Source organism: Entelurus aequoreus, linkage group LG22 (assembly GCF_033978785.1).
Source record: "Entelurus aequoreus isolate RoL-2023_Sb linkage group LG22, RoL_Eaeq_v1.1, whole genome shotgun sequence".
Classification (NCBI taxonomy): domain Eukaryota; kingdom Metazoa; phylum Chordata; class Actinopteri; order Syngnathiformes; family Syngnathidae; genus Entelurus; species Entelurus aequoreus.
Window position 1 is genome coordinate 37,121,478 of NC_084752.1, and position 26,732 is coordinate 37,148,209.

A 26,732-nucleotide genomic window follows, 5' to 3' on the forward strand; every position below is an offset into this window, starting at 1 on the left:
GTCATCATCGCCATGATGACATCATCACTCATGCTGTTGGCGTGCTTGAACCTGGCGTGCTCACAGGCTCCTCCCACCAACCACACGCCGACCAATCACAGCAAATGTGGCGGCAGCAGCGAGTGCAAAGATGGCGTCATCTTGTCGGTGTGGCGGCCCGAAGACCCCACCTTCTCCGAGCGGGTGGCTCGGGCCAGCATCTATTTTGCGGGCTTGGCGTACATGTTCCTGGGCGTGTCCATCATCGCCGACCGCTTCATGGCGTCCATCCAGGTCATCACGTCCCAGGAGAGGCGGGTCAGCATCAAGAACGCCAACGGCCAGAAGGAGATCACCACCGTGAGGGTCTGGAACGAGACCGTGTCCAACTTGACGCTCATGGCGCTGGGGTCCTCGGCACCAGAAATCCTGCTGTCCGTGGTGGAAGTCTGCGGTCACAACTTTGACGCCGGCGAGCTGGGCCCCAACACCATCGTGGGAAGCGCCGCCTTTAACATGTTCGTCATCATCGGCCTCTGCGTCTACGTCATCCCCGACGGGCAAACGCGGCGAATCAAACACTTGCGCGTCTTCTTCGTCACGGCCGCCTGGAGCGTCTTCGCCTACATCTGGCTCTACCTCATCCTGGCCGTCTTCTCGCCGGGCGTCGTTCAGATCTGGGAGGGGCTTCTCACGCTCTTCTTCTTTCCCGTGTGCGTGGGCTTGGCGTACGTCGCCGACCGCCGCCTGCTCTTCTACAAGTACGTGTACAAGCGCTACCGAGCTGGGAAGCACAGGGGCGTCATTATCGAGACCGAAGGACGGCCGGATTTTCCCTCCAAAGCGGACGTGGAAATGAATGTTGGAAGCTTCCTGCCGGGGGGCCGGGAGCTGCGACGGGGCGAAGAGCTTCGACAGGGTGAGGAAATGCGACGGGGCAGGGAGCCACCGCGGAGCAAGGAGGAGCTGCAAAGGGACGAAGAGCTTCTGCAGGGTGAAGAGCGGCAACGTGGTGAAGAGCTTCTGCAGGGTGGGGAGCTGCAACGGGGCAGGGAGCCACCGCGGAGCAAGGAGGAGCTGCAAAGAGACGAAGAGCTTCTGGAGAGTGAAGAGCGGCAACGTGGTGAAGAGCTTCGACAGGGTGAGGAAATGCAACGGGGCAGGGAGCCACCGCGGAGCAAGGAGGAGCTGCAAAGAGACGAAGAGCTTCTGGAGAGTGAAGAGCGGCAACGTGGTGAAGAGCTTCGACAGGGTGAGGAAATGCGACGGGGCAGGGAGCCACCGCGGAGCAAGGAGGAGCTGCAAAGGGACGAAGAGCTTCTGGAGGGTGAAGAGCGGCAACGTGGTGAAGAGCTTCTACAGGGTGGGGAGCTGCAACGGGGCAGGGAGCCACCGCAGGGCAAGGAGCTGCCGAGTGGCGAGCGTGGCTGGAGATCGGAAGAAGCGGAGTTGAAAGCGAAGCAGCTGATGGCGTTCAACACCCAGCTGGCCACGACAGGAACAGCCGACGTCCCAAAGAAGATGGCGGCCCACCAGACAAGAACAAACAGGTCCTCCTGCGAGGTCTTCTTCCAGTCCTCCAGCTATCAATGCGTGGAGAACTGCGGCAGCGTGGCGCTGAACGTGGTTCGACGAGGCGGCGGCCTCAGTGCGACGGTCGCCGTGGACTACCACACACAAGACGGCACCGCCATCGCCGGGTCAGACTACCGCTCGGCCCGCGGAACCTTGGTGTTCGCAGCAGGCGAGACGGTCAAGGAGATCCTCATCGACATCATGGATGACGACATCTTTGAAGAAGAGGAGCACTTCCTGGTGCACCTGAGCCAGGTGAGGCTGACGTCCCACCAGGAAGAAGAAGAATCCCACGTCACTTTAGGTGTGTCCTCCACCGCCACCGTCGCCATCTTGGATGACGACCACGCGGGCATCTTCAACTTGGAGGAGGAGATGCTGAGTGTGAGTGAAAGTGTGGGCGTGATGGAGGTGAAGGTGCTGAGAAGTTCAGGATCCAGAGGACTTGTTCTGCTGCCGTACAGAACCCTTGAAGGCAGTGCTAAAGGTGGAGGACGACACTTTGAGGACAATCATGGTGTCCTGCAATTTCACAACAATGAAATATGGTGAGCAAGAATTCTTACTTTTGGTTATTATTCATACTTCTTCTTGTCCTTCTTCTCCTTCTTCTTCTTCTTCTTCTTCTTCTTCTTCATCTTCATCTTCTTCTTCTCCTCCTTCTTTTTCTCCTTCCTCTCTTTCTTCACCTTCTTCTCCTTCTCCTTCTTCTTCTTCTTGTTCTTCTTCTCCTCCTTCTTTTTCTCCTTCTCCTTCTCCTTCTTCTTCTCCTCCTTCTTCTCCGTCTTCTTCTTCTCCTTCTTCTTCTCCTTCTTAGTCTTCTTCTCCTTCTCCTTCTTCTTCTTCTTGGTCTTCTCCTTCTCCTTCTCCTTCTCCTCCTTCTTCTCCTCCTCCTCCTTCTTCTTTTCCTCTTTCTTCTTCTTCTTCTCCTTCTTCTTCTTCTCCTTCTCGTTCTTCTCCTTCTCCTCCTCCTCCTCCTTCTTCTCCTTCTCCTCCTTCTTCTCCTCTTCCTTCTTCTTCTCCTCTTTCTTCTTCTTCTTCTTCTTGTTCTTCTTCTTCTCCTTCTTCTTCTCCTTCTTCTCCTTCTTCTCCTCTTTCTTCTTCTTTTCCTCTTTCTTCTTCTTCTCATCCTCTTTCTTCATCTCATTCTTCTTTTTCTTCTTCTAATCCTCTTTCTTCATCTCCTCCTCCTCCTTCTTCTCTTTCTTCTTCTTCTCATCCTCTTTCTTCTACTTCTTCTCCTCCTCCTCTTTCTTTTTCTCCTCCTCCTCTTTCTTCTTCTCTTCTTCCTCTTTCTTCTCCTTGTACTTATTCTCCTCTTTCTTCTTCTTTTTCTTCATCTTCTCTTTTCTTTCTTCTTTTTTTTCTTCATTTTCATCTCCTCCTCCTCTTTCTTCTTCTTCTCCTCCTCTTTCTTCTTCTTGTTCTCCTTTGTCTCCTCTTTCTCCCCTTCTTCTTCTTCTTCTCCTCATCATCTCCTTCTTCTTCTTCTTCTTCTCCTTCTTCTTCTTCTTTTTTTCATCCTCTTTCTTCATCTCATTCTTGTCTTTCTTCTTCTTCTTCTCCTTCTCCTCCTCTTTCTTCTTCTCCTTCTTCTTCTCCTCCTCTTTCTTCATCTGTTCCTCCTCCTGCTTCTCCTCTTTCTTCGTCTTCTCATCCTATTTCTTCTCCTCCTCCTCCTTCTTCTTCTTCTTCTTCTTCTCCTCCTCTTTCTTCTCCCCCTTCTTCTTCTCCTCCTCCTCCTCCTCTTTCTTCATCTCCTACTCCTCCTCCTCCTCCTCCTGCTTCTCCTCCTTCTTCTACTTATCATCCTCTTTCTTCTTCTCCTCCTCCTCCTCTTTATTCTTCTTCTTCTTCTAATCTTTCTTCTCCTCCTCCTTCTTTTCCTCTTTCTTTTTCTTTTCATCCTCTTTCTTCATCTCATTCTTCTCTTTCTTCTTCTTCTTCTCCTTCTTCTTGTTCTTCTTCTTTTCCTTTCTTCTTCTTCTCATCCTCTTTCTTCTTCTCACTCTTCTCTTTCTTTTTCTTCTTCTTATTCTCCTCCTCTTTCTTCATTTCCTCCTCCTTATTCTTCTTCTCCTCTTTCTTATTCTTCTCATCCCCTTTCTTCTTCTGCTTCTCCTCCTCCTCTCTCTTCTTCTCCTTCTTCTCCTTCTTTTTCTGATCCTCTTTCTTGATCTCTTTCCCCTCCTCCTCCTTCCTTGCTCTGCGTGCGGTGGTTCCAGTCAGAATGTGAGCATCCAGGTGGTAGCAGACGAGCTGTACGAGAAGAACAAGAACTTCTTCCTGGAGCTCGGTGAGCCTCGTCTGCTGGAGATGAGCCAGAGAAAAGGTGGGTGTTGCCTTGCTGTAACCCACCAATCCCTTCTCTCAAACTTCACTGCTATTATGTTAACTACTTCATCACTCAACTCTTTAGTTAGTTGGTTTATCAGTCAATGATTTCCTGTTTTGCTTAGCTAGTTAATCAGTCAATCGTTTAGTTAGTTGGCTATCTGGTTAATTGCCGGTTAACTGTTTAGTAAGTTGTGAGCCAGTTACAAAGTCAATTATTTAGGTTTTGGTTAGCTAGTCAATTGGTTAACTGTTAAGTAAGTTGTGAGCTAGTTACACAGTCAATTATTTAGGTTTTGGTTAGCTAGTCAATTGGTTAACTGTTAAGTAAGTTGTGAGCTAGTTACACAGTCAATTATTTAGGTTTTGGTTAGCTAGTCAATTGGTTTACTGTTAAGTAAGTTGTTAGCTAGTTACGACGTCACTTATTTAGGTTTTTGGTTTGCTAGTTAATTGGTTAACTGTTTGGTAAGTTGTTAGCTAGTTATAGTCAATTATTTAGGTTTATGGTTAGCAAGTTAATTGGTTAACTGTTAAGTAAGTTGTTAGCTAGTTACGAAAGTCACTTATTAGGTTTTTGGTTAGCTAGTTAATTGTTAACTGTTTGGTAAGTTGTTAGCTAATAACTGCACCTTATTGCTCTTTTATCCTGCACTTAAAGCAGCTAATGCAACTTCTTAGCTGTACTGTCAACTTCACATTATAACAATAAATAAAAATGAAGTCTAAGTCTAAGTGACAAAGTCACATATTTAGGGGTTTGGTTAGCAAGTTGATTGGTTGGTCAATTATTTAATTAGTTGGTTAGCTAGTTAACAGTTAATAAATTACTTAGTTAGTTGTTCTCTCGTTAATCAGTCAAATATTTAGTTAGTTTTTTAGCCGTCAGTTACTTGATAATTCAACTAGTTGGTTAGATACTTAATCAATTAGTTAATTATTTAGTTGGTTGGTAGCTACTTAACCAGCCAATTGTTTAATTAGTTTGTATATATTGTGTCAAGACTAATTGTTGTGTATATTGAGTAATGACTAATTGTTGTGTGTATATTGAGCAATGACTAATTGTTGTGTGTATTGGGTGAAGACTAATTGTTGTGTATATTGAGTGATGACTAATTGTTGTGTATATTGGGTGAAGACTAATTGTTGTGTGTATTGGGTGAAGACCAATTGTTGTGTATATTGAGTAATGACTAATTGTTGTGTGTATTGGGTGAAGACTAATTGTTGTGTATATTGAGTAATGACTAATTGTTGTGTATATTGAGTAATGACTAATTGTTGTGTATATTGAGTAATGACTAATTGTTGTGTATATTGAGTAATGACTAATTGTTGTGTATATTGAGTAATGACTAATTATTGTGTATATTGAGTAATGACTAATTGTTGTGGGTATTGGGTGAAGACTAATTGTTGTGTATATTGAGTAATGACTAATTGTTGTGTATATTGGGTGAAGACTAATTGTTGTGTGTATTGGGTGAAGACTAATTGTTGTGTGTATTGGGTGAAGACCAATTGTTGTGTATATTGAGTAATGACTAATTGTTGTGTGTATTGGGTGAAGACTAATTGTTGTGTATATTGAGTAATGACTAATTGTTGTGTATATTGAGTAATGACTAATTGTTGTGTATATTGAGTAATGACTAATTGTTGTGTATATTGAGTAATGACTAATTGTTGTGTATATTGAGTAATGACTAATTATTGTGTATATTGAGTAATGACTAATTGTTGTGGGTATTGGGTGAAGACTAATTGTTGTGTATATTGAGTAATGACTAATTGTTGTGTATATTGAGTAATGACTAATTGTTGTGTATATTGAGTAATGACTAATTGTTGTGTATATTGAGTAATGACTAATTGTTGTGTATATTGAGTAATGACTAATTGTTGTGGGTATTGGGTGAAGACTAATTGTTGTGTATATTGAGTAATGACTAATTGTTGTGTATATTGAGTAATGACTAATTGTTGTGTATATTGAGTAATGACTAATTGTTGTGTATATTGAGTAATGACTAATTGTTGTGTATATTGGGTGAAGACTAATTGTTGTGTGTATTGAGTAATGACTAATTGTTGTGTATATTGAGTAATGACTAATTGTTGTGTATATTGGGTGAAGACTAATTGTTGTGTATATTGAGTAATGACTAATTGTTGTGTATATTGAGTAATGACTAATTGTTGTGTATATTGGGTGAAGACTAATTGTTGTGTATATTGAGTAATGACTAATTGTTGTGGGTATTGGGTGAAGACTAATTGTTGTGTATATTGAGTAATGACTAATTGTTGTGTGTATTGGGTGAAGACTAATTGTTGTGTATATTGGGTGAAGGCTAATTGTTGTGTATATTGGGTAATGACTAATTGTTGTGTATATTGAGTAATGACTAATTGTTGTGTATATTGAGTAATGACTAATTGTTGTGTATATTGAGTAATGACTAATTGTTGTGTATATTGAGTAATGACTAATTGTTGTGTATATTGGGTGAAGACTAATTGTTGTGTATATTGAGTAATGACTAATTGTTGTGTATATTGAGTAATGACTAATTGTTGTGTATATTGGGTGAAGACTAATTGTTGTGTATATTGAGTAATGACTAATTGTTGTGGGTATTGGGTGAAGACTAATTGTTGTGTATATTGAGTAATGACTAATTGTTGTGTGTATTGGGTGAAGACTAATTGTTGTGTATATTGGGTGAAGGCTAATTGTTGTGTATATTGGGTAATGACTAATTGTTGTGTATATTGAGTAATGACTAATTGTTGTGTATATTGAGTAATGACTAATTGTTGTGGGTATTGGGTGAAGACTAATTGTTGTGTATATTGAGTAATGACTAATTGTTGTGTATATTGAGTAATGACTAATTGTTGTGTATATTGAGTAATGACTAATTGTTGTTTATATTGAGTAATGACTAATTGTTGTGGGTATTGGGTGAAGACTAATTGTTGTGTATATTGAGTAATGACTAATTGTTGTGTATATTGAGTAATGACTAATTGTTGTGTATATTGAGTAATGACTAATTGTTGTGTATATTGAGTAATGACTAATTGTTGTGGGTATTGGGTGAAGACTAATTGTTGTGTATATTGAGTAATGACTAATTGTTGTGTATATTGAGTAATGACTAATTGTTGTGTATATTGAGTAATGACTAATTGTTGTGTATATTGAGTAATGACTAATTGTTGTGTATATTGGGTGAAGACTAATTGTTGTGTATATTGAGTAATGACTAATTGTTGTGTATATTGAGTAATGACTAATTGTTGTGTATATTGGGTGAAGACTAATTGTTGTGTATATTGAGTAATGACTAATTGTTGTGTATATTGAGTAATGACTAATTGTTGTGTATATTGGGTGAAGACTAATTGTTGTGTATATTGAGTAATGACTAATTGTTGTGTGTATTGGGTGAAGACTAATTGTTGTGTATATTGGGTGAAGGCTAATTGTTGTGTATATTGGGTAATGACTAATTGTTGTGTATATTGGTAATGACTAATTGTTGTGTGTATTGGGTGAAGACTAATTGTTGTGTTTTTGTGTGTCCAGCTGTTCTCCTCCAAGAAGAAGAAGGTAAAATGTCGAACTTGATGTTCTTCCTCCACTGAAGACAATTTCTTCTTCCTGACTTCTGTCTTGTCCTGTTCTCAGGTGGACTTTGCCCAACAGGTGAGTTCTTCCTCTCAGGTCATGTGACCAAGTCATGATGTCATACTTGACTGCCTGAGGGCCGCACTTCCAAAGATGAGCGCGCTAGACAAGGAGCCAAAACTCTGAGCTGGCAAAAAAAACGACAACATTCTTCTTGGGAACATTTTTGAACCTGAGGTAGTTCCAAATAGAAGCTAGAGTTTGATTGGCAACTGTGCTACCCACAACCTACTGTGATACCCACAACCTACTGTGCTACCCACAACCTACTGTGCTACCCACAACTTACTGTGCTACCCACAACCTACTGTGCTACCCACAACCTACTGTGTTACCCACAACCTACTGTGCTACCCACAACTTACTGTGCTACCCACAACCTACTGTGCTACCTACAACCTACTGTGTTACTCACAACCTACTGTGTTACCCACAACCTACTGTGCTACCTACAACCTACTGTGTTACCCACAACCTACTGTGCTACCCACAATCTACTGTGTTACCCACAACCTACTGTGTTACCCACAACCTACTGTGCTACCCACAACCTACTGTGTTACCCACAACCTACTGTGCTACCCACAACCTACTGTGCTACCCACAACTTGCTGTGCTACCCACAACCTACTGTGTTACCCACAACTTACTGTGCTACTCACAACCTACTGTGCTACTCACAACCTACTGTGTTACCCACAACCTACTGTGCTACCCACAACCTACTGTGTTACCCACAACCTACTGTGCTACCCACAACCTACTCTTAATGTGCCACAAGTTGAACACGCACACACAGTCCTCTGCTGGTTGAAGACACTGATTGGATGAGAAAGGAGGAGGCGGGACAACCTTCTCCCACTTCCTTCGCACAGGTAAAGACATCTACAGGAAGCTGCAGGAAGCAGACAGAGGCCACACCTCCTCCATCTTCACCACCTCAGGTAGTTTACCTGCACGTCCTGGCGTGTGTGGCCATCTTCAGCCTGTGTGTCTCTCACCAGGTGACCAGGACGTGCCCACCAAGGAGGACCAGGAGAGGCGCATCGCTCAGATGGGTCGACCTCAGTTGGGCCAAAACACCAAAGTGGAAATCATCATCGAGGAGTCGTACGAGTTTAAGGTACCTGTTGTGTTAGCACAGGGGTCGGCAACCCAAAATGTTGAAAGAGCCATATTGGACCAAAAAAACAAAAACAAATCTGTCTGGAGCCGCAAAAAATTAAAAGCCATATTACATGTGTCATGAGATATACATTTAATTAAGAGGACTTAAAGGAAACTAAATTAGCTCAAATATAGCTACAAATTAGGCATAATGATCCAATATGTACATATAGCTAGCCTAAATAGCATGTTAGCATCGATTAGCTTGCAGTAATGCAGTGACCAAATATGTCTGATTAGCACTCCACACAAGTCAATAACATCAACAAAACTCACCTTTGTGCACTCATGTACAACGTTAAAAGTGTGGTGGACGAAATGAGACAGAAAAAGAAGTGGCATAAAACACGTCCTAGAAAGTCGGAGAAAGTTATGCATGTAAACAGACTATACGGTGAGTTCAAGGACCGCCAAAATAAGTAGGACAAAACGGCGCTCGCCAAATACTTGAATCAGTGAAGCATATTTAATATAAACAGTGTGATTTATAACAATTACGGAGGTTTGTGTCATGTTTGTCCTCCTACAGAAACCATACTAAAACAAAAAAATTGATTTTTTTTCCCCCTCAACTTTTTCCATTCTTCATACATTTTTGAAAAATCTCCAGAGAGCCACTAGGGCGGCGCTAAAGAGCCGCATGCGGCTCTAGAGCCGCGGGTTGCCGACCCCCGTGTTAGCATATAGCCACATTAGCATGTTTTGTAGTGTTCGAGGGAAATATATGGAATTAATCATTCTGTTCTACAAACCCTGTTTCCATATGAGTTGGGAAATTGTGTTAGATGTAAATATAAACGGAATACAATGATTTGCAAATCCTTTTCAAGCCATATTCAATTGAATGCACTACAAAGACAACATATTTGATGTTCAAACTCATAAACATTTTTTTTTTTTCAAATAATCATTAACTTTAGAATTTGATGGCAGCAACACGTGACAAAGAAGTTGGGAAAGGTGGCAATAAATACTGATAAAGTTGAGGAATGCTCATCAAACACTTATTTGGAACATCCCACAGGTGAACAGGCTAATTGGGAACAGGTGGGTGCCATGATTGGGTATAAAAGTAGATTCCATGAAATGCTCAGTCATTCACAAACAAGGATGGGGCGAGGGTCACCACTTTGTCAACAAATGCGTGAGCAAATTGTTGAACAGTTTAAGAAAAACCTTTCTCAAGCAGCTATTGCAAGGAATTTAGGGATTTCACCATCTACGCTCCGTAATATCGTCAAAGGGTTCAGAGAATCTGGAGAAATCACTGCACGTAAGCAGCTAAGCCTGTGACCTTCCATCCCTCAGGCTGTACTGCATCAACAAGCGACATCGGTGTGTAAAGGATATCACCACATGGGCTCAGGAACACTTCAGAAACCCACTGTCAGTAACTACAGTTGGTCGCTACATCTGTAAGTGCAAGTTAAAACTCTCCTATGCAAGGCGAAAACCGTTTATCAACAACACCCAGAAACGCCGTCGGCGTCGCTGGGCCTGAGCTCATCTAAGATGGACTGATACAAAGTGGAAAAGTGTTCTGTGGTCTGACGAGTCCACATTTCAAATTGTTTTTGGAAACTGTGGACGTCGTGTCCTCCGGACCAAAGAGGAAAAGAACCATCCGGATTGTTATAGGTGCAAAGTGTAAAAGGCAGCATGTGTGATGGTATGGGGGTGTATTAGTGCCCAAGACATGGGTAACTTACACATCTGTGAAGGCACCATTAATGCTGAAAGGTACATACAGCTTTTGGAGCAACATATGTTGCCATCCAAGCAACGTTACCATGGACGCCCCTGCTTATTTCAGCAAGACAATGCCAAGCCACGTGTTACATCAACGTGGCTTCATAGTAAAAGAGTGCGGGTACTAGACTGGCCTGCCTGTAGTCCAGACCTGTCTCCCATTGAAAATGTGTGGCGCATTATGAAGCCTAAAATAGCAGAAGGGAGACCCCCGGACTGTTGAACAACTTAAGCTGTACATCAAGCAAGAATGGGAAAGAATTCCACCTGAGAAGCTTCAAAAATGTGTCTCCTCAGTTCCCAAACCTTTACTGAGTGTTGTTAAAAGGAAAGGCCATGTAACACAGTGGTGAACATGCCCTTTCCCAACTACTTTGGCACGTGTTGCAGCCATGAAATTCTAAGTTAATTATTATTTGCAAAAAAAAAAAGTTTATGAGTTTGAACATCAAATATGTTGTCTTTGTAGCATATTCAACTGAATATGGCTTGAAAATGATTTGCAAATCATTGTATTCCGTTTATATTTACATCTAACACAATTTCCCAACTCATATGGAAACAGGGTTTGTACTAGATAAGATGTAAATATATGGAATTAATCATTCAGTTCTACTAGATAAGATGGGAAGATATGGAATTAATCATCCATGGATATGGATTTAGGGGGCTGGCTGGTTCAAAAGTTATTTAACAGGGAGGGTACAGTTGGTCAATATTTATCTGATACTCTTGGCATTGCTTGTGGTGTCCCCCAAGGGTCCGTGTTGGGGCCAAAACTGTTTAATGTATATATTAATGATATGTTTAATACATCCAAAGTACTGAAATGTATACTATTTGCAGACGACACAAATATATTCTACAGTAGTGATGACTATAATGAGCTCATAAATACAGTAAACACAGAACTAAACATAGTAAAAAAATGGATGGACACAAATAAATTATCCTTGAATATAAATAAAACTAAGATAGTGATGTTTGGAAATGGCAACATAACGTCTGAACAGAAAATAAGTTTTGATGGAACCCAAATTGAAATCGTAAATGAGAATACAGTTTTGGGAGTAATAATTGATAGTAAACTATCATGGGAAGCTCATGTCAGACACATTCAAACAAACATCTCCAAAAGCCTCTCAATTATAAACCAAGCAAAACTATACCTCAATGAAAATGCACTCCGTACTCTATACTGCACCTTGGTACTGCCATACCTTACATACTGTGTTGAATACTTCTTTGTACTCTATACTGCACCTTGGTACTGCCATACCTTACATACTGTGTTGAATACTTCTTTGTACTCTATACTGCACCTTGGTACTGCCATACCTTACATACTGTGTTGAATACTTCTTTGTACTCTATACTGCACCTTGGTACTGCCATACCTTACATACTGTGTTGAATACTTCTTTGTACTCTATACTGCACCTTGGTACTGCCATACCTTACATACTGTGTTGAATACTTCTTTGTACTCTATACTGCACCTTGGTACTGCCATACCTTACATACTGTGTTGAATACTTCTTTGTACTCTATACTAAAACTATGTTTTTGTGTGTCTGTATGCGGAGTAAAACTATTTTTTTGTGTGTCTGTATGCGCAGTAAAACTATGTTGTTGTGTGTCTGCATGTGGAGTAAAACTATGTTTTTGTGAGTCTGTATGCGGAGTAAAACTATTTTTTTGTGTGTCTGTATGCGCAGTAAAACTATGTTGTTGTGTGTCTGCATGTGGAGTAAAACTATGTTTTTGTGTGTCTGTATGCGGAGTAAAACTATGTTTTTGTGTGTCTGTATGCGGAGTAAAACTATGTTGTTATGTGTCTGCATGCGGAGTAAAACTATGTTTTTGTGTGTCTGTATGCGGAGTAAAAGTATGTTGTTGTGTGTCTGTATGCGGACTAAAACTATGTTTTTGTGTGTCTGTATGCGGAGTAAAACTATTTTTTTGTGTGTCTGTATGCGGACTAAAACTATGTTTTGTGTGTCTGTATGCGGAGTAAAACTATTTTTTTGTGTGTCTGTATGCGGACTAAAACTATGTTTTTGTGTGTCTGTATGCGGAGTAAAACTATTTTTTTGTGTGTCTGTATGCGGACTAAAACTATGTTTTGTGTGTCTGTATGCGGAGTAAAACTATTTTTTTGTGTGTCTGTATGCGGACTAAAACTATGTTTTGTGTGTCTGTATGCGGAGTGAAACTATGTTGTTGTGTGTCTGCATGCGGAGTAAAACTATGTTGTTGTGTGTCTGCATGCGGAGTAAAACTATGTTGTTGTGTGTCTGTATGCGGACTAAAACTATGTTTTTGTGTGTCTGTATGCGCAGTAAAACTATGTTGTTGTGTGTCTGTATGCGGAGTAAAACTATTTTTTTGTGTGTCTGTATGCGGAGTAAAACTATGTTGTTGTGTGTCTGTATGCGGACTAAAACTATGTTTTGTGTGTCTGTATGCGGAGTAAAACTATGTTGTTGTGTGTCTGTATGCGGACTAAAACTATGTTTTTGTGTGTCTGTATGCGCAGTAAAACTATGTTGTTGTGTGTCTGTATGCGGGGTAAAACTATGTTTTTGTGTGTCTGTATGCGGAGTAAAACTATGTTGTTGTGTGTCTGTATGCGGGGTAAAACTATGTTTTTGTGTGTCTGTATGCGGGGTAAAACTATGTTTTTGTGTGTCTGTATGCGGAGTAAAACTATGTTTTTGTGTGTCTGTATGCGGAGTAAAACTATTTTTTTGTGTGTCTGTATGCGGAGTAAAACTATGTTGTTGTGTGTCTGTATGCGGACTAAAACTATGTTTTGTGTGTCTGTATGCGGAGTGAAACTATGTTTTTGTGTGTCTGTATGCGCAGTAAAACTATGTTGTTGTGTGTCTGCATGCGGAGTAAAACTATGTTGTTGTGTGTCTGTATGCGGACTAAAACTATGTTTTTGTGTGTCTGTATGCGCAGTAAAACTATGTTGTTGTGTGTCTGTATGCGCAGTAAAACTATGTTGTTGTGTGTCTGCATGCGGAGTAAAACTATGTTTTTGTGTGTCTGTATGCGGAGTAAAACTATGTTGTTGTGTGTCTGTATGCGGACTAAAACTATGTTTTTGTGTGTCTGTATGCGCAGTAAAACTATGTTGTTGTGTGTCTGTATGCAAAGTAAAACTATGTTTTTGTGTGTCTGTATGCGGACTAAAACTATGTTTTTGTGTGTCTGCATGCGGACTAAAACTATGTTGTGGAGGGGGGCGTGGCCTGCGGGCCTGCCGCGGAACGGGGTGTGCAAGGACCGGCCTTGAAGACAGAGACAGGTGAGTGGATGGCCCAGGTGGGCCTTGTTATCTAATCATCTGTCGCCTTTATTAGCAGCAGCCGTAATGAGACACATGGTTGGAGCTGGAGTGAGAGCGAGAGAGACACGGACATGAAAAGACAGTTTGCTGGAAAGCAAAACCCCTGCACTAATTTATAAAAATAAAACAGTGTTGTAACCCTGATCCGGGCTCTCGTGGCAGTGTTTGGTGGTCTGAGGAACCCACTGGAGGGCAACCTCCACAATTTGGCGCCCAACAAGCCGGACCACCGGAGGAGATGGAAGCCGACCCCCTGGCAGCATTTATGAACATTCTCGTGGAGGTGACAGCGGCCAGCCATCGACAGCTGGAGGCGCTCCGCCAACATCAGCGGCCGTCTCCATGCAGCGCATGGGGGAAGATGAGGACCCCCATGCCTTCATAGACATTTTTGTGGCCACAGCGGAGGCGTGTGCGGGGCCAAGAGAGGAGTGGGGAGTGCGACTCCTGCCGCTGCTGGCGGGGGAAGCGCAGCGAGTGGTGCTTAGCCTGCCGGCGGCCTGCAGCGTATGCTTCCCGGACCTGAGGCGGGTGGTGCTGGACCGGACCGGCTGCACCGCAGAGGACCGGTTCCGGGCGCTGCGTCTGGGGAAGGAGGACCACGCGTTCATGCTTGGACAGCAGCTCCGGGACGCGGTGACACGTTGGCTGCAGCCAAAAGAAGGCGACGACCAGGTGATGGAGGCGATCCTAGCGCTGATGGCAGCCTGGGTCCGCTACCACCGTCCCCGAGACCTGGCCGCAGCGGTGACGCTCGCCGAGGACCAACTGGCGGTGCACCGCGAGGCGCGAAGGGCGACGACCAGGGAGGCAGCCGAGCGCCCAGCACCAACACCGCATGGACCGAGCGCGCAGCAGGAGGAGGCGGCACCGCCGGTCCCACGGCGCCGCGCGACTGACTCTTTTATTTGTGCTTCCTTGCAGGTCCCGGCTGCTGCGGATACAGTGCTTCCCGCACAGACGGCCCCTCAAACGCCTGGACAGGCGTGCTGGAGGCCTGCTGGAGGCGTGGGCAGCCCGGTCACGTGCGTCAGGGACCTCCAGGCGTGGAGGTGAGGCAGGTGATCCGGGTTGCCGACCCTCCGGTGCCCTCCCCCAGCCCGGGTGAGACGTACTGTATGCCGGTAAGGATACAAGGGAGTAAACACCCGGCGATGGTGGATTCGGGCTGCGAGCAGTCCATGATCCACCAGAACCTGGTTCAACCCGGGGCTTTGAGGCAGGGAGCACGGGTGAAAATTAGATGTGTTCATGGGGATGTGCACGAATACCCTGTGGTGCCGGTGGAAATTCAATATGGTGGTCAAAAGCATAGTGTCAAGGTTGCTGTAAGTGCGCACCTTACGCACCCCTTAATCCTGGGTACCAATTGGCCGGGGTTTAACAATTGAGTGACGCAGTGTGTAGGGGTGTGTTCACGACCAGTGGGAAAGGGGAATATCTGCGCGGTTCTCAGCGGTGACGCGGGTTCATCCGACACGGCCGAGGAGGAACCGGCGGGAGCTTCGTGGGAAGCCCCCCTGGCCCCTCACTGGCACCCTACAGAGGATTTCCCCCTCGAGCAGTCTCGGGATGACACTCTGCACGCGGCCTGGGACCAGGGGGTTTCCATCGATGGTCAGCTGGTGCGCCCGGGAACAGCGCAGGTATTCCCTCACTTTGCAATTATTAGAGATAGAATATACCGAGTGAGTCGTGCCACTTAAACAGGAGAGGAGATCACCCAGTTGTTGGTGCCGAAACGCCATCGGGAAATGGTTTTCCAGGCGGCACACGTTCAGCCCATGGCCGGACACATGGGATATGATAAGACACTCCACCGGGTAATGGTCCGTTTCTATTGGCCAGGCATCCGGGCAGGCGTGCGCCGCTGGTGTGCGGCCTGCCCGGACTGCCAGCGGCCACCCCAAGGGCGCCTTTGCGCCCATTACCACTCATGGAGGTCCCGTTTGAGCGGATTGGCATGAACCTCATCGGACCATTTCACTGGAGCACACAGGGATATCGTTTTGCACTAGTCCTGGTGGATTACGCAACTCGTTATCCCGAAGCAGTGCCACTGCGCTCTATCTCTGCAAAGAGTGTAACGCAAGCGCTGTTTCAGGTCATCTCCCAGGTCCTAATCTCGAAAGAGATTCTGACTGACCAGGGCACATCCTTTATGTCACGCACGATAAAGGAGCTATATGGATTATTGGGGATCAAATCCATTCGGACCAGGGTCTACCACCCTCAGACCGACGGGATGGTGAAGCGGCTGAATAGGACGTTGAAATCCATGATCCGTAAGCTTGTGCACGAGGACAAAGCAAATTGGCATAAATGGTTGGATCCCCTGCTGTTTGCAATGCGGGAGGTACCCCAGGCCTCCACGGGGTTTTCCCCCTTTGAATTATTATACGGCAGGAAGCCGCGCGGGGTTTTGGACCTCATTAAGGAAAGCTGGGAAGAAGGTCCAAGCCCCAGCAAAAATGAAATACAATACATTATGAACCTGCGAGCAAAACTCCACACGGTGGGGCACTTGTCACGCGAGAATTTGCTCCAGGCCCAGGAACGTCAGCAGCGCTTGTATCACAGGGGGACGCAGCTTAGGAAATTTTCACCGGGAGAAAAAGTGCTTGTGCAGCTCGAAATTACTCGCCAAGTGGCAAGGACCCTCTGTGGTCACACGGCGAGTGAGTGATGTGGATTATGAGGTCCGGCGCTTGGACCGGGGCGGAGACACTCACATTTACCATCTCAACCTCCTGAAAGCATGGAAAGAGGCGGAGCCTGTTTCTACGGTGGTCGAGGAGGAGGGTGAGTTCGGGCCGGAGATCGCGCGCTCCGCCCCGCCCTCCCTCCTTCTCTGTGATAATCAGCTCACGTTAGCGCAGAAAGCAGATGTTGCCAAGCTGCAGCAGCGCTTTTCTGAGAGAACATTAAAAAACAACATGAAAACAAGAGAACAATGTGAGAACAACATGAAAACAACAAGAGAACAACGTGAGAACAACGTTAAAAAACAACATGATAACAAGAAGAGAACAACGTGGGAACAATGTTAAAACAACATGAAAACAACAAGAGAACAACGTTAATAAATAAGATAACGTGAGAACGTTAAAAAACAACATGAAAACAACGTGAAAACGTTAAAACAACATGAAAACAATGTTTAAACAACATGAAAACAATGTGAGAACAACGTTATAACAACATGAAAACAACATGAAAACAACGTGAAAACAACATGAAAACAACGTGAGAACGTTAAAACAACATGAAAACAACGTTAAAACCACATGAAAACAACATGAGAACGGTAACACCTACTTCTGACATTATAACAACATGAAAACAACATGAAAACAACATGAAAACAACGTGAGAACGTTAAAACAACATGAAAACAACGTTAAAACAACATGAAAACAACATGAAAACAACATGAAAACAACATGAAAACAACGTGAAAACAACATGAAAACAACATGAAAACAACGTGAGAACGTTAAAACAACATGAAAACAACGTTAAAACAACGTTAAAACAACATGAAAACAACGTTATAACAACATGAAAACAACATGAAAACAACGTGAGAACAACATGAAAACAACATGAAAACAACATGAAAACAACGTGAGAACAACATGCATGAAATGAGAAAGAAGCTTGTGACCGCCATATTTGAATATCATTTGTTCTTTTCTTCTCCATCAGCTGGCAGCAAATGTGTGATCATGACCTGATTGTAATCAATAATCAATAATCAATCAATGGCACGTGTGTTCCAGAGTGCGGTGGACAAAGTGATGAAGAAGACTAGACTGGCCGTGCTGATAGGAACAACATCATGGAGGCAACAGTTTGTGGACGCCATGACAGTCACTGCAGGTAAACAACTTGATTCCTTGCCCTTTGCTTCTGCCATTACGGTAACTCTTACTTCTGACATTACGGTAACTCTTACTTCTGACATTACGGTAACTCTTACTTCTGACATTACGGTAACTCTTACTTCTGACATTACGGTAACACTTACTTCTGACATTACAGTAACTCTTACTTCTGACATTACGGTAACTCTTACTTCTGACATTACGGTAACACTTACTTGTGACATTACAGTAACTCTTACTTCTGACATTACGGTAACACTTACTTGTGACATTACAGTAACTCTTACTTCTGACATTACGGTAACACTTACTTCTGACATTACGGTAACACTTACTTGTGACATTACAGTAACTCTGACTTCTGACATTACGGTAACACTTACTTGTGACATTACAGTAACTCTTACTTCTGACATTACGGTAACACTTACTTGTGACATTACAGTAACTCTTACTTCTGACATTACGGTAACACTTACTTGTGACATTACAGTAACTCTTACTTCTGACATTACGGTAACACTTACTTCTGACATTACGGTAACTTACTTCTGACATTACGGTAACTCTTACTTCTGACATTACGGTAACACTTACTTCTGACATTACGGTAACACCTACTTCTGACATTATGGTAACACTTACTTCTGACATTACAGTAACACTTACTTCTGACATTACGGTAACTCTTACTTCTGACATTACAGTAACTCTTACTTCTGACATTACGGTAACTCTTACTTCTGACATTACGGTAACTCTTACTTCTGACATTACGGTAACTAATACTTCTGACATTACGGTAAGGGCGAGGGATAGATTTTCTCACCGGAGTGGTGTTAAGTGCCTCAAACCTTGCAAAGTAGTTGTTTAGGTCATTTAGGAAGCTGATTCTGTTGTCACAGGGACGGGGGGCAGCTTTATAGTCCGTGATGACCTGTATGCCCTGCCACATTCATCTAGTGTTCGTGGGGTTCTCGAAGAAGTCCTGCACTTTCTGACTGTGAGCACGCTTTGCAACCTTAATGGCACGGTTCAGGTTAGCTCTGGCGGTTTTTAATGCTACCATGTCGCCAGACTTGAAAGCCTTGTTCCGAGCCTTCAGCATTGCACGTACCTCACTGTTCATCTGAGAGTTCTGTTCCTGTCTGACCGAAACATAGTTAGCCCCTCGATGCTAACGCCTCGTCCGGATCGGATGGTTTCAGCCACGTTTCTGTAAGAAATATGGCGCAGCAGTCTTGCATATAAATCCAGTTTCAGGTAGTCCAGTTTGTTCTCCAAGGAGCAGACATTTGAAAGCAGGATGGAAGGAAGCGGCGTTCTGGGAGGATTAGCCTTTAACTTTGTTGTTAGCCCCGCTCGGCATCCCCGCTTCTGCTTCCGATCACACTGTTTACGTCTCCTCTGTCGACGGTCCCCGCTGGTACTAGGCTCCGCTGCTTCACAGGCCGCTGGATGTAGCCGGCGTAGTATTCCGATGCTAGCGAGGAGGTCCAACGTATACGCATCTTTCGGTCCAATACGGCCCGATCTATCCACATCCAAAATTGTCTGGCGGTCGTACGTTACCATGGAGTGTCCACGCTGGAAGCCAGCCATGAAATTCACAGAATTTATTTGCCAAAATGTTCTATTACTACCATGAGCCTCTGCAGCCGCAGCCGAGCAGGGCGCCGCCATCGTGAGTACTTTATATAGTACTGTATATAATTAGTACTGTGTATATGTAGTACTGTATAAATGTAGTACTGTGTTTATGTAGTACTGTATATAAGTAGTACTGTGTTTATGTACTCTGCTGACTTCAAGTGAGGAAGTCGTAGGGCGTTGGAAAGAGCACTTTGAGGAAATCCTGAACCCAACTACATCAGACACACCCTCCCTGACAGGCGCAGAGCCTGAGGATGATGGGGGATCGACGTCGATCTCTCGGAGTGAAGTCACTGAGGTAGTTAGACAACTCCACAGTGGCAAAGCTCCGGGGGTTGACGAGATCCGTCCAGAAATGCTGAAGGCTCTGGGTGTTGAGGGGCTATCTTGGTTGTTACGCTTTTTCAACATTGCGTGGAAGTCTGGGACAGTGCCGAGGGAGTGGCAGACTGGGTGGTGGTTCCCCCATTCCAAAAGGGGGACCAGAGGGTGTGTGCTAATTACAGAAGGATCACACTACTCGGAGGCGGGGGCGTGGTTGAGGTGGGGGCGGGGGGTTTGGTGGTAGCAGGGGTGTATATTGTAGCGTCCTGGAAGAGTTAGTGCTGCAAAGTGTTCTGGGTATTTTTTCTGTTGTGTTTATGTCGTGTTACGGTGCGGATGATCTCCCGAAATGTGTTTGTCATTCTTGTTTGGTGTGGGTTCACAGTGTGGCGCATATTTGTAACACTGTTAAAGTTGTTTATACGGTCACCCTCAGTGTGACCTGTATGGCTGTTGATCAAGTATGCCTTGCTTTCAATTGTGTGTGTGTGTAAAGGCCGCATATATTATGTGACTATGCCGGCACGCTGTTTGTGACGACAGGTTGTAGAGGACGTTAAAGGCAGTGTCTTTAAGGCACGCCCCCAAAATTGTTAACCGGGTGGAAATCGGGAGGAATTCGGGAGAATGGAGATTTTTGGGAGGGGCACTGAAATTCGGGAGTCCCCCGGGAAAATTGGGAGGGTTGGCAAGTATGGCTTGACACTCAGCATCAAAGGTTGGAATTGGGGGTTAAATCACCAAAGATGATTCCCGGGCGTGGCCACCGCTGCTGCTCACTGCTCCTCTCACCTCCCAGGGAGTGATCAAGGGTGATGGGTCAAATGCAGAGAATAATTTCGCCACACCAAGTGTGTGTGTGACAATCATTGGTACTTTAACAAGCGGCCAAAAGGAGTTTCCTCAGAAGGGTGGCTGGCATCTCCCTTAGAGATAGGGTGAGAAGTTCAGTCACCCGAGAGCGACTCGGAGTAGAGCCGCTGCTCCTTCGCTTGGAAAAGAGCCGGCTTAGGTGGTTCGGGCATCTAGTGCGGATGCCTCACGAGCGCCTCCCTACGGAGGTCGTCCTTGCACGTCCCACTGGGAGGAGACCCCGGGGGCAGGCCAAGGACCAGATGGGGGGATTACATCTCCTCTCTGGCCTGGGAACACTTCGGGATTCCCCAGGAGGAAGTTGCTAATGTTGCTCTGGAGAGGGAAGTCTGGGGGTCTCTGCTGGAGCTGATGCCCCCGCGACCCGATTCCGGATAAGCGGTTGAATATGGATGGATGGATGGATGTGTATATGTAGTACTATATAAGTAGTGCTGTGTATACTGTATGTAGTACTGAGGTGTCATGAGGTGCCATGTTGTGTTCAGGTGATGATGATGATCAAGAAGAAGAGAAGAAGGTTCCTTCCAGTCTGGACCTTGTTCTTCACTTCCTGACTATCTTCTGGAAGCTTCTGTTTGCCTTAGTCCCGCCCACAGACTACTGCAGGGGCTGGCCCTGCTTCCTGGTGTCCATCATCATCATCGGGGTGTTGACCGCCTTCATCGGGGACCTGGCCTCTCACTTTGGCTGCACGGTGGGCCTCAAGGACTCTGTCACCGCCGTGGTCTTTGTCGCCTTGGGCACCTCCGTACCAGGTTAGTAGCTGCTTGCCACCAGGCTAGTACCAGGCTGGCACCAGGTTAGTACCTGCTTAGCACCAGACTAGTACCAGGCAGGCACCAGGTTAGTACCTGCTTAGCACCAGGCTAGTACCAGGCTAGCACCAGGTTAATACCTGCTTACCACCAGGCTAGTACCAGCTTACCACTAGGCAGAAACCAGACTAGTACCAGGCTAGCACCAGGCTGGCACTAGGCAGATACCAGGCTGTCACTAGGCAAATACCAGGCTAGTGCCAGGCTAGTACCAGGCTGGCACTAGGCAGATACCAGGCTAGTGCCAGGCTAGTACCAGGCTAGTACCAGGCCGGCACTAGGCAGATAACAGGCTAGTACCAGGTTAGTACCAGGCTGGCACTAGGCAGATACCAGGCTAGTAACATGCTGGCACTAGGCAGATACCAGGCTAGTGCTAGGCTAGTACCAGGCCAGTACCAGGTTGGCATTAGGCAGATACCAGGCTAGTACCAGGCTAGTACCAGGCCGGCACTAGGCAGATAACAGGCACTAGGCAGATAACAGGCTAGTACCAGGTTAGTACCAGGCTGGCACTAGGCAGATACCAGGCTAGTAACATGCTGGCACTAGGCAGATACCAGGCTAGTGCTAGGCTAGTACCAGGCCAGTACCAGGTTGGCATTAGGCAGATACCAGGCTAGTACCAGGCTAGTACCAGGCCGGCACTAGGCAGATAACAGGCTAGTACCAGGTTAGTACCCGGCTTGCACTAGGCAGATACCAGGCTAGTAACAGGCTGGCACTAGGCAGATACCAGGCTAGTGCTAGGCCAGTACCAGGCCAGTACCAGGTTGGCATTAGGCAGATACCAGGCTAGTACCAGGCTGGCACTAGGCAGATACCCGGCTGGCACCAGGCCAGCAGCAAACCGGGAGCCTGTCACTTTACACCTTGCGGTGTTTCCACCAGACACCTTTGCCAGCAAGACGTCGGCCTGCCAAGACCAGTACGCCGACGCCTCCATCGGCAACGTGACAGGAAGTAACGCCGTCAACGTGTTCCTGGGCATCGGTGTGGCCTGGTCCATTGCTGCCGTCTACCATTACTCCCAGAACCAGGAGTTCAGGGTGGACCCGGGAACGCTGGCTTTCTCCGTCACGCTCTTCACCATCTTCGCCTTCATCTGCATCGCCGTCCTCCTCTACCGGCGCCGAGCCGGGATCGGCGGAGAACTGGGCGGGCCGCGGGTGCCCAAGATGTTGACCACGGCTTTGTTCTTCAGTCTGTGGTTGATGTACATCATCTTGTCCTCGCTGGAGGCCTACTGTCACATCCAAGGCTTCTAGTCTGCTCCAACATGGATGCCCAGCTCTTGGTTACATGACCAAACCCCGCCCCCATGGGAACATGTTTGGATATTAGCATTAGCATTAGCACACGATAGTAAACACATTCAACTCAAGTCGTCTGTTTTGGAATTTTTACTGTTCAATAAAGAAACATATTCAATTTTTGAAAACATATTATTGACATGATGTTATTACGTTGTCCGGGGGCGTCTATGCCCTTGGTAGGTCTCCCATGACAAACAGGTCCGAGGTGAGGGACCAGACAAAGACCAGCTCAAAGACTTCTATGAAGAAGAAAAAACAGTCCGCTTTTTCTGCCATTTTCAGGTTTTGAGACATCTCCTACAACTACAGGACCAGTATTGTGCTGCTGAAGCAAGTCAAATTTTTAAATTTTTGTGTAAGGGTCCCCCCCTTTTGCGTAAAAAAGTTTTCATGTCTTAAAACGTCCCGACAAAACCTGAAAATGGAAGAAAATTTATTTTTTTCGAAAACTTTTTTTTCGCTAAAATTTCTTAATGGGGGGCCCTTACACAAAAATTTAAAAAAAGGTTTTGCTTCAACAGCACAACACTAGTCCTTTAGTTGTAGGAAATGTCTCAAAGCCTCATCAGGAGCCCTGACTAAAACCCGAAAATGGCAAAAAACTAAAATTTTTCCAAAAAAACATTTCGCTAAAAGGTTGTAGCCTTACACAAAAATTTAAAATGTATTGTATGTATTTTTTTTCGAAAACTTTTTTTCACTAAAATGTCGTAATGGGGGACCCTCACAAAAAAATTCAAAAAACGTGTTTGCTTCAACAGCACAATACTGGTCCTGTAGTTGTAGGAGATGTCTCAAAACCTCATCAAGAGTATCGACAAAACCTAAAACCGGAAGAAAATGTATTTTTTTCGAAAACTTTTTTTCGCTAAAATGTCGTAATGTGGGGGGGGGGCGCATTACACACAAAAAAAAAAAAACGGGTTTGCTTCGACAGCACAACACTAGTCCTTTAGTTGTAGGAAATGTCTCAAAATCTCATCAGGAGCCCTAACTAAAACCCGAAAATGGCAAAAAACGAAATTTTTTGGAAATGTTTTAATTTGTTTTTAAAACTTTTTCGCTAAAATGGGTGGTGGGGGGACCCTTACACAAAAATTTTAAAAAAGGTCTTGCTTCAGCAGCACAATACTGGTCCTGTAGTTGTAGATGTCTCAAAACCTCATCAGGAGTCCCAACAAAACCTGAAAATGGCAGAATTATTTTTTTTTTCGAATACTTTTTTTCGCTAAAATGTCATAAAGGGGGACCCTTACAAACATTTTGTTTAAAACTGTCTTGCTTCAACAGCACAATACTGGTCCTGTAGTTGTAAGAGATGTTTCAAAACCTCATCAAGAGTCTCGACAAAACCAGAAAATGGCAGCCTATGTATTTTTTCGAAAACTTTTTTCCGCTAAAATGTTGTAAGGGGGGACCCTTACACAAATTTTTTTTTTTTAAAAAGTCTTGCTTCATACACACAATACTTTCTCAAAACCTCATCAAGAGTCCCGACAAAACCTGAAAATGGCAGAAAATGGGTTTTTTTCGAAAACATTTTGTCCTTAAAATGTCGTAAGTGGGGACCCTTACACAAAAAATTTCAAAACGGTCTTGCTTCAAGAGCACAATACTGGTGCTGTAGTTGTAAGAGATGTTTCAAAACCTCATCAAGAGTCCCGACAAAACCTGAAAATGGCAGAAAATTAATTTTTTTCAGAAAACTTTATTCCGCTAAAATGTTGTAAGGGACCCTTACAAATTTTTTTAAAAAACAGTCCTGCTTCAACATCACAATACTGGTCCTGTTTTTGTAGGAGATGTCTCAAAACCTCATTAAGAGCCCCGACAAAACCCGAAAATGCCAGAAAATGCATATTTTTGGAAAACTTTTTTTTGCTAAAATGTTTACACAAAAATAATTTCAAAAAACGGACTTGCTTCAGCAGCACAATTCTGGTGCTGTAGTTGTAGGAGATGTCTGAAAACCTCATCAGGAGTCCCCACAAAACCCGAAAATGCCAAAAAATGCATATTTTTGGAAAACTTTTATTCGCTAAAATGTCGTAATGGGCGGGGGAGGGACCCTTACACAAAAATTTTAAAAACGGTCTTGCTTCAGCAGCACAATACTGGTCCTGTAGTTGTAGGAGATGTCTCAAAACCTCATCAGGAGTCCCGACAAAACCTGAAAACGGAAGAAAATGTATTTTTTTCGAAAACTTTTTTTCGCTAAAATGTCGTAATGTGGGGGTTGGGGGGCATTACACAAAAATTTAAAAAAAAACGGGTTTGCTTCAACAGCACAACACTAGTCCTTTAGTTGTAGGAAATGTCTCAAAATTTCATCAGGAGCCCTAACTAAAACCCGAAAATGGCAAAAAACGAAATTTTTTGGAAATGTTATAATTTAAAAAAAACAACTTTTTCGCTAAAATGGGTGGGGGGGGGACCCTTACACAAAAATTTATAAAAAGGTCTTGCTTCAGCAGCACAATACTGGTCCTGTAGTTGTAGGAGATGTCTCAAAACCTCATCAGGAGTCCCAACAAAACCTGAAAATGGCTGAATTATTTTTTTTTTCGAATACTTTTTTTCACTAAAATGTCATAAAGGGGGACCCTTACGAATTTTTTTTTAAAACTGTCTTGCTTCAACAGCACAATACTGGTCCTGTAGTTGTAAGAGATGTTTCAAAACATCATCAAGAGTCTCGACAAAACCAGAAAATGGCAGCCTATGTATTTTTTCGAAAACTTTTTTCCGCTAAAATGTTGTAAGGGGGGACCCTTACACAAAAAAAAAAAAAAAGTCTTGCTTCATAAACACAATACTTTCTCAAAACCTCATCAAGAGTCCCGACAAAACCTGAAAATGGCAGAAAATGTTTTTTTTTTCGAAAACTTTTTGTCGTTAAAATGTCGTAAGTGGGGACCCTTACACAAAAATTTTAAAAACGGTCTTGCTTCAGCAGCACAATACTGGTCCTGTAGTTGTAGGAGATGTCTCAAAACGTCATCAGGAGTCCCGACAAAACCTGAAAACGGAAGAAAATGTATTTTTTTCGAAAACTTTTTTTCGCTAAAATGTCGTAATGTGAGGGGTGGGGGGGGCATTACACAAAAATTTAAAAAAATGGGTTTGCTTCAACAGCACAACACTAGTCCTTTAGTTGTAGGAAATGTCTCAAAATGTCATCAGGAGCCCTAACTAAAACCCGAAAATGGCAAAAAACGAAATTTTTTGGAAATTTTTTAATTTTAAAAAAAAACTTTTTCGCTAAAATGGGTGGGGGGGACCCTTACACAAAAATTTAAAAAAAGGTCTTGCTTCAACAGCACAATACTGTTCCTGTAGTTGTAGGAGATGTCTCAAAACCTCATCAGGAGTCCCAACAAAACCTGAAAATGGCAGAATTCTTTTTTTTTTCAAATACTTTTTTTCGCTAAAATGTCATAAAGGGGGACCCTTACAAAAAATTTAAAAAACGGTTTTGCTTCAACAGCACAACGCTAGTCCTTTAGTTGTAGGAAATGTCTCAAAGCCTCATCAGGAGCCCTGACTAAAACCCGAAAATGGCAAAAAAATAAAATTTAAAAAAAAAAAAATTTCGCTAAAAGGTTGTAGCCTTACACAAAAATTTAAAATGTATTGTATGCATTTTTTTCGAAAACTTTTTTTCGCTAAAATGTCGTTATGGGGGACCCTCACAAAAAAATTCAAAAAACTGTCTTGCTTCAACAGCACAATACTGGTCCTGTAGTTGTAGGAGATGTCTCAAAACCTCATCAAGAGTATCGACAAAACCTGAAAACGGAAGAAAATGTATTTTTTTCGCTAAAATGTCGTAATGTGGGGGGGAGGGGGGGGGGGGCATTACACAAAAAAAAAAAAAACGGGTTTGCTTCAACAGCACAACACTAGTCCTTTAGTTGTAGGAAATGTGTCAAAATCTCATCAGGAGCCCTAACTGAAACCCGAAAATGGCAAAAAACGAAATTTTTTGGAAATTGTTTA

General features: G+C 43.9%; 1 protein-coding gene across 2 annotated transcripts; it reads left to right on the plus strand.

Annotated features, from left to right (window-relative positions):
- Nucleotides 1-22,823, plus strand: LOC133639635 (sodium/calcium exchanger 1-like). Of its 2 annotated transcripts, XM_062033119.1 has the most exons (9): nt 1-988; nt 1,287-1,306; nt 1,429-2,102; nt 3,780-3,886; nt 7,487-7,510; nt 8,593-8,711; nt 17,645-17,744; nt 21,088-21,357; nt 22,309-22,823. In XM_062033119.1, exons 1-9 carry the CDS (start codon nt 13-15, stop codon nt 22,683-22,685), a joined length of 2,667 nt encoding a protein of 888 aa, XP_061889103.1. In that variant the 5' UTR covers nt 1-12; the 3' UTR covers nt 22,686-22,823. The 2 variants fall into 2 exon arrangements, with proteins under 2 accessions (XP_061889103.1, XP_061889102.1); XM_062033118.1 differs by lacking the exons at nt 1-988; nt 1,287-1,306; nt 1,429-2,102 and adding exons at nt 7,589-7,606; nt 8,464-8,532 and having other exon boundaries at nt 3,422-3,886.
- Nucleotides 22,824-26,732: the final 3,909 nt, after the last annotated feature.

What these genes read in the sequence shown, in the direction of transcription:
- LOC133639635 (XM_062033119.1), top strand. Translation starts at nt 13, where the DNA reads ATGATGACATCATCACTCATGCTGTTGGCGTGCTTGAACCTGGCGTGC. An exon ending in GGAGATGAGCCAGAGAAAAG is followed by an intron (nt 3,887 to 7,486) that starts GTGGGTGTTGCC and finishes TTGTGTGTCCAG; the next exon opens with CTGTTCTCCTCCAAGAAGAA. An exon ending in CTTGGGCACCTCCGTACCAG is followed by an intron (nt 21,358 to 22,308) that starts GTTAGTAGCTGC and finishes TGTTTCCACCAG; the next exon opens with ACACCTTTGCCAGCAAGACG.